We start from the raw sequence: 11,158 nt of genomic DNA, 5'->3' as shown, positions 1-11,158 counted from the left end.
ATATCTAGTCCATAGCTAATTGGGACTAAATACACACCGTGTGAATCCTTATATGGAAACTTGCGAGGTTTTGAATATTGCATTTTCCAAGTTCCCTAAGTCATGCAATTTGAATCTTCTTTAAAATACAATTGCCTTCCTCTTATTTTTTGGAAGAAGCTCTCTATTCCCTCCGTTCCTTTTTCTCTTTTTCTGTATATTCTCCTATTAATTTATAACTCAATTTTTATTATTTCAAAGTTTATTTTGGATAGTGAAAAAGTCATCAAGCTTCTATCTCCATATACTCGTGCTGTGCTTGAAGGCTGATCACACGTGCATGAGAGGCAATCTTATTCTTAGGGTATTATTGTTTTACCTCTGATCTTCATATATCTACATTCTTTTATAGATTTTAATTTTTAAATATTTAATTAAATTTTATTTCAATTTTTAAACATGATTTTCAAAGCTATTTTTCATATTTATGATTAATTTCCACCAATAATGATATGGTCAATATATCATCTTGATAAATTATCATAATAAGATAACATGGAAATGATGCAACAATATTTATTGTACAAGTAATACGGGTCTCTTGATGTCTTTCTTTTTCACAAACTCCCTTGAAGGTATCAAGAGAATTTCCTAAAGATGCAAAAATTTATCAAAGGATAAGCATATGATTACGTAAACTCAAACAGTCAAATTTGATTGACTATCCAATTAGGTTATGTGAGAACCGATCTAATTAGATCCGATTCAAAGTGAAGCCAGCAAGGCTTGCCAGCTTCACCATAATATTTTTCAAAAAGAGAAAGAGAGAGAGAGAGAGAGCAGAATAAGAAAACTTTATCCCCTACCTAATTCTCAACCGTCGAAGAAGATAAGACCGTGAGGAGCTGCTTGATAAAAGACGTACACCGATGAGAAGTGATTGGATGGGTTACGTAGATAAGATCTAGCTTTATCCAAAGATAATCGACCTTATCTTCTTTCTATTCTCTTTCTTTTAAAATTCCTTCCTCTCTCGATCAATTCCACTATCTAGATTTCCTCACCTCCCCCTTTCTTATCTCCAAAAAAAAAAAAAAAAAAAGAAACAACCCCCAAAATTTTCCTATTATTTGCCCATGTCCTTGTCCCCAAGTATGAGATCAAACTATGAAAAACTAGAAATCTCAAAATTTTCAGAAAAAACTCGAAGGATAAAAAAAAAATCTCTAAAAAAATCTCAAATTTTCACACCATTCTTCTATTGCCTACCACATTTTTTTTCTCCCAGTTACTAGATCGGTCCGTCAGGATGAAGGTTCGAGGAAGATCAACAGCCAGCAGGACCTTAAGGCCCCTCAAAAAAAGCTAGATTCCCCAAGGTGGCCGATGGGAGCTAGCCCGAGATACAGGGGGTTGTGGATGGGGCGAGAGAGAGAGAGAGTTCCTGAAGGCTGCCGGCCAGAAATCCATCAAGATCAAGCTATGGAGAGAGTGACATAGATTGACGAGGAAACTGGACATGAATAAATTTCACGAGATTATTTTTGAAGATCTCACTGTGAAAGAGCAAAGATTATAGTAGTATGCATTTAATAACAACAGGGGGCCACATTCTATACATCTTGCACTTTAAGAACATACAGCTTTCAAGGTGTGCATGCCGATAATATTCATACAAAATAGTGTCTGCAAAAGAAAACCAAACGGTTAGTGGAAACCAGTCTCTTCTTTAGAATGAACAAGCTGTGACCCCTAAATACGTTTAACTTGAAACGAATCAGCCTTCTCTATATGGCTCGGCGGTGGCACCAGCCATACTACCATCGTATGTATCAAATTCATAATCTTCATCATTATCTTTCACGCTTCTCCCGAAAGCAAATGGCTTTGTGCCCATGGTAGTGAAAGGCATCAGCCCAAAAGCTCGTGCTGTTTTGATCTCCCTCGCAACCTTCCTCCGAGCTTTGGCACTTATACGAGTCTATACACAAAGAATAGTGATGAAAATAATGATATGCAGTAGCACCTAGGCATCGTGCTCAAATTGTGAGTGATGTTCACCTGTCGTCTCTTGATGATAATTCCCGCTTCAGTAATAAAGTTGGACAGGAATCTCACATTCTGCATGGAATGATCCAAGTTAATACAATATAGCTTTTTTTTTTTTTTTTTTTTTTCAAAGGGGTGGGGGAAGGATTTCATTAAGCAAGGAAAAAAGAGACAATTAAATGGCAGTAACAATTGTATTTTCACCAATGAGAAATAGAGGCAATTTTCCAGTGAAGTTGGTTAGGCATGAGGTTTATGCGCGTACCACTGAACCACCAGAAGTCATAACAGAACTAACTGTTATTATATCTCCGTCAAGCTAGCACAACAACCTGATTTCATCCAGAATTGAGAGGCAAATTTATAACAAGTAAAAGAATTATGTATATGCCACCTGAGCAGACATTTACCTTAACGTCATGAAAATGGAATGGCAATAATTTACAACTGTATGTCTATACACTGCTTTTGTCACATGGTTCGCTGTGCCAATGTTTGAAGTATAACTGTTGTGGGATGGGCATCGGGGGCATCGAGCCCGAAAGTCCCATACCGGATACAATCAAGGGACTCTACTGCTTAAGTACTACCACTCCCCCTCTCCCACGTGAGGCACCTTTTGCGGGGCAAAACCGTGAGGGGCGGGATGCTGATCGGGTCAAAGGCCTGGACCCCGCTCCAGAGCGGATAATACCTCATGTTGGGTGGAGGAGATGGGATCGGTACGACTGGGCAGTAGACCTCAACAATTGATGCCGTCTGTGGGAATCCGTCCCCTACCTACAGCAGTAGACTCCCTTGCTGGGAGGTTCTGTTGTGGGATGGTCATCGGGGGCATCGAGTTCGAAAGTTCCATATCGAATACAATCAAGGGACTCTACTGCTTAAGTACTACCACTCCCCCTCTCCCACGTGAGGCCCCTTTTGCAGGGCAAAACCGTGAGGGACGGGGTGCTGACCAGGTTAAAGGCCTGGGCCCCGCTCCAGAGCGGATAATACCTCATATTGGGTGGAGGAGATGGGGTCGGTATGACTGGACAGTAGACCTCAACAATAACAATTCATCATGAATACTCCAGATGACATGCAATTCAGTTATACCATTGCCAGCACTTGCAAACTATGGATTGAATGGACGCATAATTTATTTTGCATGGGAAATATGAAGGGATTTGGTACAGGAGGGAATGACGTTTTCGATGTCTATGTAGAAGCACAGCATTGTGTAACGGTCGTGATCTAGCATGCACAGGATTCAAGTGGCTATCATTGCAGGGAATCAGTTAAACCTATGCATATTAGCCAATACGAGATGAAGAGAAATATATGCATGTAATGTAACATTGGTATAGTTGCCGATGCACATGAGAGTCGGAATAGCAGACAAACTATTGATCTGTCAAATTTAAAACATATATCCAAAGGAAAAGAAAAACACGGCTAAGAAACAGGGATCTCAATCTTACCTGGTGCTCTGAGAATCCCAACACAGTATCCAAGCAAAAGCTTATAAAGTTTAGATTTGGTCTGAAATGCACAGTGGGCTATCTAAAATATAAATAAACTCAAAACATATACTTTGATTATTTATTCATTAAGCGATGCAACTGCCAGAATTTTCAGGAGACTCTTCCAAGATGGCAAGTAATACCATAATATTTTTATCAAAATCTACAAATATATAAAGATACATACTTGCACTGTTCACATAGTTTTAAATTTTTTAAAAAAATATAATAGCATTTTTCGCAGGCAGAAATGAGATACATACATTAAAAGGATACCATGAAGCAGCTGATGAAAATCCAACAATATCCTCCAACAACTTAAATATATCAAACTAAACAGAATACTACTTAGAAGTTGTAACATAAAACATATACTCACCCTGAAATCAGCTTTCCTTAAAACCTCGTCTGTAGTGGTTTGAAACTCAGTTCTTTTAAAACTTTTCTGGACCCCAGGTTTTGTCAGATCAAGATCCTACATGCAGCCACAGGACTTAAGTGAGAACAGAGAAATAATATACTGAATTAAATGCATTTTCAAAATGTCACATCATCCAATTAATAGGTGGAAGAAATTACACATGAATCAAATCCTATAGTAAAAGAGTGTCCAAAAGAGATTGCTAAACATGCATGTTAAATTAAAAACTAAAACCCAAAAAAGGGAGGGCCAAAAGTAATAATACTGAAACTTAGTAATCCATAAAGAGCAATAGAGAAGGGTATAGTTATATTTGTGGCATCGCCCATGCATTGGGTCATTGACATAAATGAAAACATTTCAACAAATTTCTATATTCATTTCTGAACTCTTGAAAAGCATCTGAAATGCATCTTTTACTTAAATCTGATGAACATCATACTTCAATTTCCAAATTACATAAAATAAGAAATTACTTCAGTACTGCTTGGCATTATAAGGACTCTGTGCATTCATATTCTTCATCTATAAATGCAACTGTTTGTCACCCTTTAATGAAGTTGTCTTCTATACTTGCATGCACTCTGGAAACTTCTTGTTTGGTTTACTTGAAAACCTACAAAACAACAAGCCATAATCCAGTTAGCATAGTCAACCAAAACATGGTTCATTGAAGTTTGAGAACTGACACTCAATCTCACATCACCCTATATGTTGGTGTAAATTCCTAACAAAAGGCAACTTGGGTGGATGTGAAACAAAATCTTTTTCTTTAAAAAGGGAAAGAATGCATTAATTGAAAATGATAAACCTATTATGCAAAAGAAAAGGAACTTTCCTAATCATCAAATAAAAAATGCAAAAAAATTATCATTCTTTGTGATAATACCCTCAAAAACATTATGATTAATGATAAGATTAAAAGAACAGATGTTCTAACTAGTAAAACTAACACTTAGAGACAACCTCATAAGGAACATGAATGATGATTGAGATAGTGCCCTCAAGAGAAACAAAAATACCACAAATATAGGAAATTGTGAAGGTTGACTCGATAAACCAAATAATACTCCTACACAAACACCAAGAATTTATGAAACCAATTAATCAGAAAGTCATGGCTGATATCAAGTCGATAAACCAATCAATGATTTAGATGCTGGTCCATGCCAGAAAGCAAAGTATGTGTTAGGCAAGTGCTCACTCGACATGGCGTCAATACCTAGTGCTGAGCAAACTGCTTGGTATCACTCATAGCCAACTTGTATCAAACCTAGTTAGTTCAATACAATTGGGCACAACTAGAAACCTACTTGTATCAAGGCAAAACGTTTCAATTTCAAAGAAGCTTTTCATTTTTTTTCTTTTCCACCACTTCATTGCATTGGAGAGGAAGTGGGAGGTTACTTGTTGATGCTAGTCAAACGGACTTAGCATGTAGACAATTGAAAACAAATCTTGTTCGCATGAACATTATTTAAGCTAATTTTCTCTCATTACATAAGATATTAAATGTAAATAAAGAACCACTCCTATTTGAGTCAAACAAAAATAATTCCTATTCAAATTCCATGAAGATAATAAAGGAAACTTCGCAACTAAAGAATGTTTGTGATTATTTGGTGACCAAATTCATAAAATCCAGCAACTATAGTGATTTCTTAAATAAATACATGGTTTGGATTATAGTTTTCAACTTCTCTTGAATAAAACTCATCATTCAAAGGTATTTAGCACCTTTCTAATGAATGAACGGCTTAATTAACTTTAACAAATGTCACTAATCATCCAATGGCTGCAAAGAGCCTATAAATGAATGAATGGGGCAGATTGGATATTACTAATATCTAACAAAAGAAACTTATGATCTGATGGCTACAGAGGGCTTGTGGATCAATCAATGGAGCAGATTAAGTCGTTTGGTTAAACTAAAGCTACTTATGATCCAATGGCTCTAAAAGCCTTGTGGATCAGTCAATGGACCAGATTAAGTTCTTTGGTTCATCTAGCTAAAGCTACTTAGGATTCAATGGCTTTAAAAGCCTTTCAGAACAATAGATGGACCAGATTAAGTTTTTTGGTTCATCTAATTAATTCTACTTATGATCCATTGGTTCTGAATGCCTTGTAGATCGATAGATGGAGTAGATTAAGTTGTTCGGTTCACTTAAATAAATCTACTTATTATCTAATGGCTTTAAAATCCTTATGGATCAACTAATGGACCATATGACATTCTTTGGTTGATTGAACTAAACCCACCCAGAATCCAATGGTCTAAAGACTTTGCGGATCAATAGATGGTCAAGACTGAGTCATTTGCTCCAATTAATTATACCTACTAGTAATCTGACAGTTCTTAAAGACCTAGATCAATAGATGGAGCATATTCAACGGTTTGCTCTATAATGCTTATTTTGTAATCCAACATATGGCATTCTTTTCTACCATTTACAGAACAAGCATACCATCATGGAGCCATACAAGGCCAAACTTATGATATAACAGTGATCAAAATTGACCTTCCTTTGCTTCTTTCTTTGTTTCCATTTTCTTCTTCTTTCACATTCATTTTTTTCCTTCTTTCCTTCCTTTCATTCTTTTTCTTCTTCCTTCCTTCCTTTCTTTCCTTTTGGTCTTCTTTCGTTTCATTCCTTTCCTTAATCTTTCCTTCGTTTCTTTCTTTCCTTTTTCTTTTTCTTTCCTTGGTTTTAGAGTCCTGACCCTATCCCAATCATGTTATCTCATAGGAATGGGATGGGACAGTCGGGATGCCCCCCCATCCAGCCAGGGCTTAAAACCCTGCTCATAATCAAAATAGGCCCTCCATCCTATTTTATGGAATCCTATACTCCACTAATAGAGGCTAAGTGCATCTTATCATAAAGTATATTTCTCACTGCACTCTAACTCGAATCTCTTCGATTTCCTTCCATCTAATAGCCTCTTTCCATTGAAAGAGATTATAGACTCCTTAATATGAAGTAGGGTTTCAACCATTCTTATATGCTTCATAGAGATACATGAATTCTGGATGGAATCAAGAAAGTTATGTTTCAAATAGACACGAACTCAAAACCTAAGTTTGATCAATGATCCATCAAACGTATTTGATGGATAAACATGATTCCTCTCATATGTTCAAAAAATAGATTATTGAACAGCTAAAATTTGTCCAACAGAGATAAAGATATAACCATGGCCTTAAGCTATAAGGCTTGAAATTGATATCAAGTCTAACCTTTGAGCTAGCTAATGTCTCTAAGAATATATTTGTGTATTATATGCAAGGTTTTACTTCCCATCGGGATGGCAGGCGTCCTGGCCATCTCATCTCGTTCTTATGAAAAAATGAGACTAGGATGGAGCTAGGACTTCAAAACCTATCCATATAGGGAGAGAAGAAGAAAGATGAAAGAAATAAAGGAAGATGGAGAAAGGGATAAAGTGAAAGGAAATATGAAGAAAAATGAAAGAAAGAAAGGGAGATGGAAAGAAGGAAGAAAGGAAAGAGAAAGAAGAAAAAAAGAAAGGAAGGGATAAGAAATGAAAGAAAAAAGAATGGAAAGGAAGGAAGGTAGAAGAAAAAGAAAAATTAAAGAAAAAAGAAAGGAAAGAAAAAAGAAAGAAAAGAAAGGAGAGAGAGAAAGATGATATCTATCAGGATGCATGATTGCGATTGCTACCAAGACAACAGGGCATCCCGTTCTGTGGAGACTTTGAGACACCTCTATCCCATGAGATTTAAAATCTTGATTATATGATTAATATCCAATAAACTTTAAAAAAAAGAGTTATTATTGATCTAAAGGTACAAAATGAAAGGACCATTACGTCGTTAAACTGGATAAATACAAAATGATAAGACCAGCATATCATTAAACTCGACAAATGCAAAATGATATTACTACCATGTTGTTAAATAGGAGAAATCCAAATGTTATGACCACAATGTTGTTAAACTAGACAAATTAAAAAACGAAATGATCACCATGTCATTAAACTAGACAAATTCAAAATATGAAACTGGCAAAAAATATTAGATCTTCTCAAGTACAAAAGGTTTGACAAAAAGCATGCCATGAAAAACCTTTTAGCAAAACAAAATAAAATCATGAGGTGCTTTATGACCCACCAAAAGCATATCTAGAATTCTAAAAGAATGATTGGCTAAAAACTATTGACATCCATGTGTATATACAAATTCCAACTCATATGACCAGTAATGAGCAAATGGGCTTTCTCTAACAAACATAACAAAAAGATAGTCATAGAGTATATATCTTTTAAAAGATGAAAATTAGTAAGTCCAAACTTGTCAAAAAAATGGGAGCTAAAAATACTAGCTCAACATTCCACATAGTTAGCAAAGTGCCTCTTACCCTAGGGGTATAACTCATTCCAAGTAAAAATTTCACATCGGGTCTGAACAAATAATCTTCATTATGGATCTCATCACTATAGACAAACGTGCGTGCAGCTTTCTTCAGCTTTTCATCCATACCATCTGATAGTGTATCAAAACTCTGACCTAGACCATCTAGAAAATGTGAATGACCACCGTCATCCATTTGGAACCAGGATTGGATCTCCCATGAGCCTTTTCTAGCTTATCAAGCTTCCGATAGAAGGAATTAGTATTTGGATTGTTGTCTATCTCACCAAATAAATGCCTTTTGAAATCACCTGCACTCTCAGAACTATTACTTTTATCATTAACATTGTCATCACCTGTTCAAACCAGATAAAGTATTAGAACTAAGGACAACTATATGCAAGAAGATATGCTTGGAGGATATAAATTTTGATTCCTTTGATAAGCCTCCAAAGACCAAATATAAAACCAAAAATTGGGATTTCTTCCACCATTTGCTGTTTGCTGAATTAGTGATACGTCAAGCTTACTATGATTTGCCCACCTATCATTTATGGCCAAATAGGACGGCCCTTCTCCTTTTGGGTTGGATTCACAACACCTTTCACCTCTTTTACAATGTCCAATGGGAAAACCGGCTTTAGCAAATACAAATGGGTTTTGATAGTCTAAAAATGACCCTTTTTGCGAGGATTATGCTTTCATGATCAAATGGAAGATGTAGTAAGTTGAGACAAAAATCTTGTGAATTCAATGGACATGGTAAATAAAGCAAGGACTGTTTCGGGTACCTTAGAATCATACCTCTTTCATAAGGTGAAAAAAATTTCTTCATATCATTTATTTCTCTTTATACAATTCTTATATTACCAAAACAGGAAAAGAAAGAAGATAGAGTAGAGAAGGTCATGGAGTGTCCTAAAACTCTATTTACAATTTAAATCATAACTGCCTAGTAAAGAATCCTGTGACATAATATCACATCAGTACATAGAATGCCATGGTACCTGGTGAACAAATTGTCGAAAGCACATCTTTTTCTTTTTTTTTTTCTTCTTTTTCTTATCAATAACCTTATTGAACTAACTGAAGAAGTGAGAAAGAAACAAGTTCAAGCTTACTAGTTATAAGGTGCACAGTCATCTTGGCTTCAGCATATCATTGGTGGAAGTCCAGGTTATTTCGTGCCTTATAGCACTCGGTTTACTATAAACTTCACCAAAGTTCCTCCCCGCTTGATTTCTCTTATAAACATCGTTTCATGTAGCATGAAGGAACATATGGGGAAACTGGAAGCATTGATAGAAGCTTTGACCCAATAATATAACAAGCTTTCAGTGTGCTATATTGCTCCACAAATCCCTAAACCCAATCTTCCTCCGCTCTGTTTCATGTTAAAATTTTTTTAAGCACCCACAGAAAACTATTTATATGCATAGAATTATAGTAAAGAAACCAAAAAAGCGAAAAGGGAAAGGAGAGGAAGGGAGGATACCAGTGTCGAGACGCTGAGTGAAGACGGAAGGCGTCGGCTTGGAGGAGAGAATCCGAAACAAGCCGCAGGAGGAGCCCGAGGCGAAGGGTCGAGTCACGGCGGCCGTGACCATGGAAGCGGCGGAGAAGAAACCACAACCAAATCCGAGAGCCAGTCGAGGGCTTCAGCTTGATGAGGCGGCGAACCTGCACACTGCACGGTGGCCACAGACGGGTCGGGTCGGACCGTGGTCAAATAAACCGACCCATTTGCTAGTTTACGGCAAGGGCAAGGGGGAGCTGTGGTGCAACAACGAATTCGAATTCCATCACCCAGAGACTATAAATTAGTGTTTTTTTTCTTGCATGAATTTCCCTTTAAAAATTTGAATTTACATGCGTATCTTTCTAAAAATAACTAATTTTAAGCTAGTACATTACACATAAAATCTAGATTATATAATAGATTATTTTTTTAAAATTATATATAAATAATAAAATAATATTCATTCAAATTTTTGATGTCTATTCATATTTTTAACTACATATATGAGTGAACTTTTATTACAAGAAAGTAATAATATCAAGCTTTAAAAATATTATTTAAGTCACATAAATAGGCTTTAATAGCATCATGCTTTAATCCAATGCTTTAAGAATTAAAAATTATTAGATAGGAGAGTCTGGACATGTGGCATATTGTAGATTGATTTTGATTCAAATGGCATGTATAGATGATCATGTGCTGGTGGACAACTTAAATGGCTAATCTATCTTCTCTATAGATCATATAATAGATCAATTTTTTAAAAAAAATATGTATAAATAGAAAAATAATGTCCATTCAAATTTCTGATATCCATTCACATTCTCAACTACATATATGAGTGAGACTTTATTGCAAGAGAATAATAATATCAGACTTTAAGAATATCATTTATGTCACATAAGTGGGCTCTAATAACATCATGCTTTAATTCAATGCTTTAAAAATTAAAAATTATTAGGTAGGAAAGCCTAGACACATGGCATATTGCAGGTTAATTTTGATCCAAATGGCATGCATAGATGATAATGTGCTGCTCACGTAGACAACCTAAATGACTAATCCATCTTCTCTCTAGGTCATATAATGAATTATTTTTTTTAAAAAAATTATGTACAAATAGTAAAATAATATCCATCCAAATTTCTAATGTCCATTCATATTCTCAACTACATATATAAATAGGCTTTTATTGCAAGAGGGTAACAATATCATACTTTAAAAATATCATTAAGTCACATAAATAGGCTTTAATAACATCATGCTTTAATTCAATGCTTTAAGAATTAAGAATTGTTAGGTAAGAG

The 11,158-nt window shown here is 35.6% G+C and overlaps 1 protein-coding gene across 1 annotated transcript; it reads right to left on the bottom strand.

Moving 5' to 3' along the window:
- Positions 1–1,538: 1,538 nt before the first annotated feature.
- LOC105059280 (uncharacterized) lies at positions 1,539–10,031 on the bottom strand. The gene is given in 6 exon segments (XM_029260274.2): positions 1,539–1,960; positions 2,041–2,100; positions 3,916–4,011; positions 8,340–8,530; positions 8,533–8,688; positions 9,828–10,031. Coding segments are annotated over 6 exon segments (819 nt in total). The 5' UTR covers positions 9,940–10,031; the 3' UTR covers positions 1,539–1,756.
- Positions 10,032–11,158: the final 1,127 nt, after the last annotated feature.

Source organism: Elaeis guineensis, chromosome 16 (assembly GCF_000442705.2).
Source record: "Elaeis guineensis isolate ETL-2024a chromosome 16, EG11, whole genome shotgun sequence".
Taxonomy (NCBI): Eukaryota; Viridiplantae; Streptophyta; class Magnoliopsida; order Arecales; family Arecaceae; genus Elaeis; species Elaeis guineensis.
The sequence above is the reverse complement of the archived record's forward strand: the minus strand, read 5'-3'. Positions and strand labels throughout refer to the sequence as shown.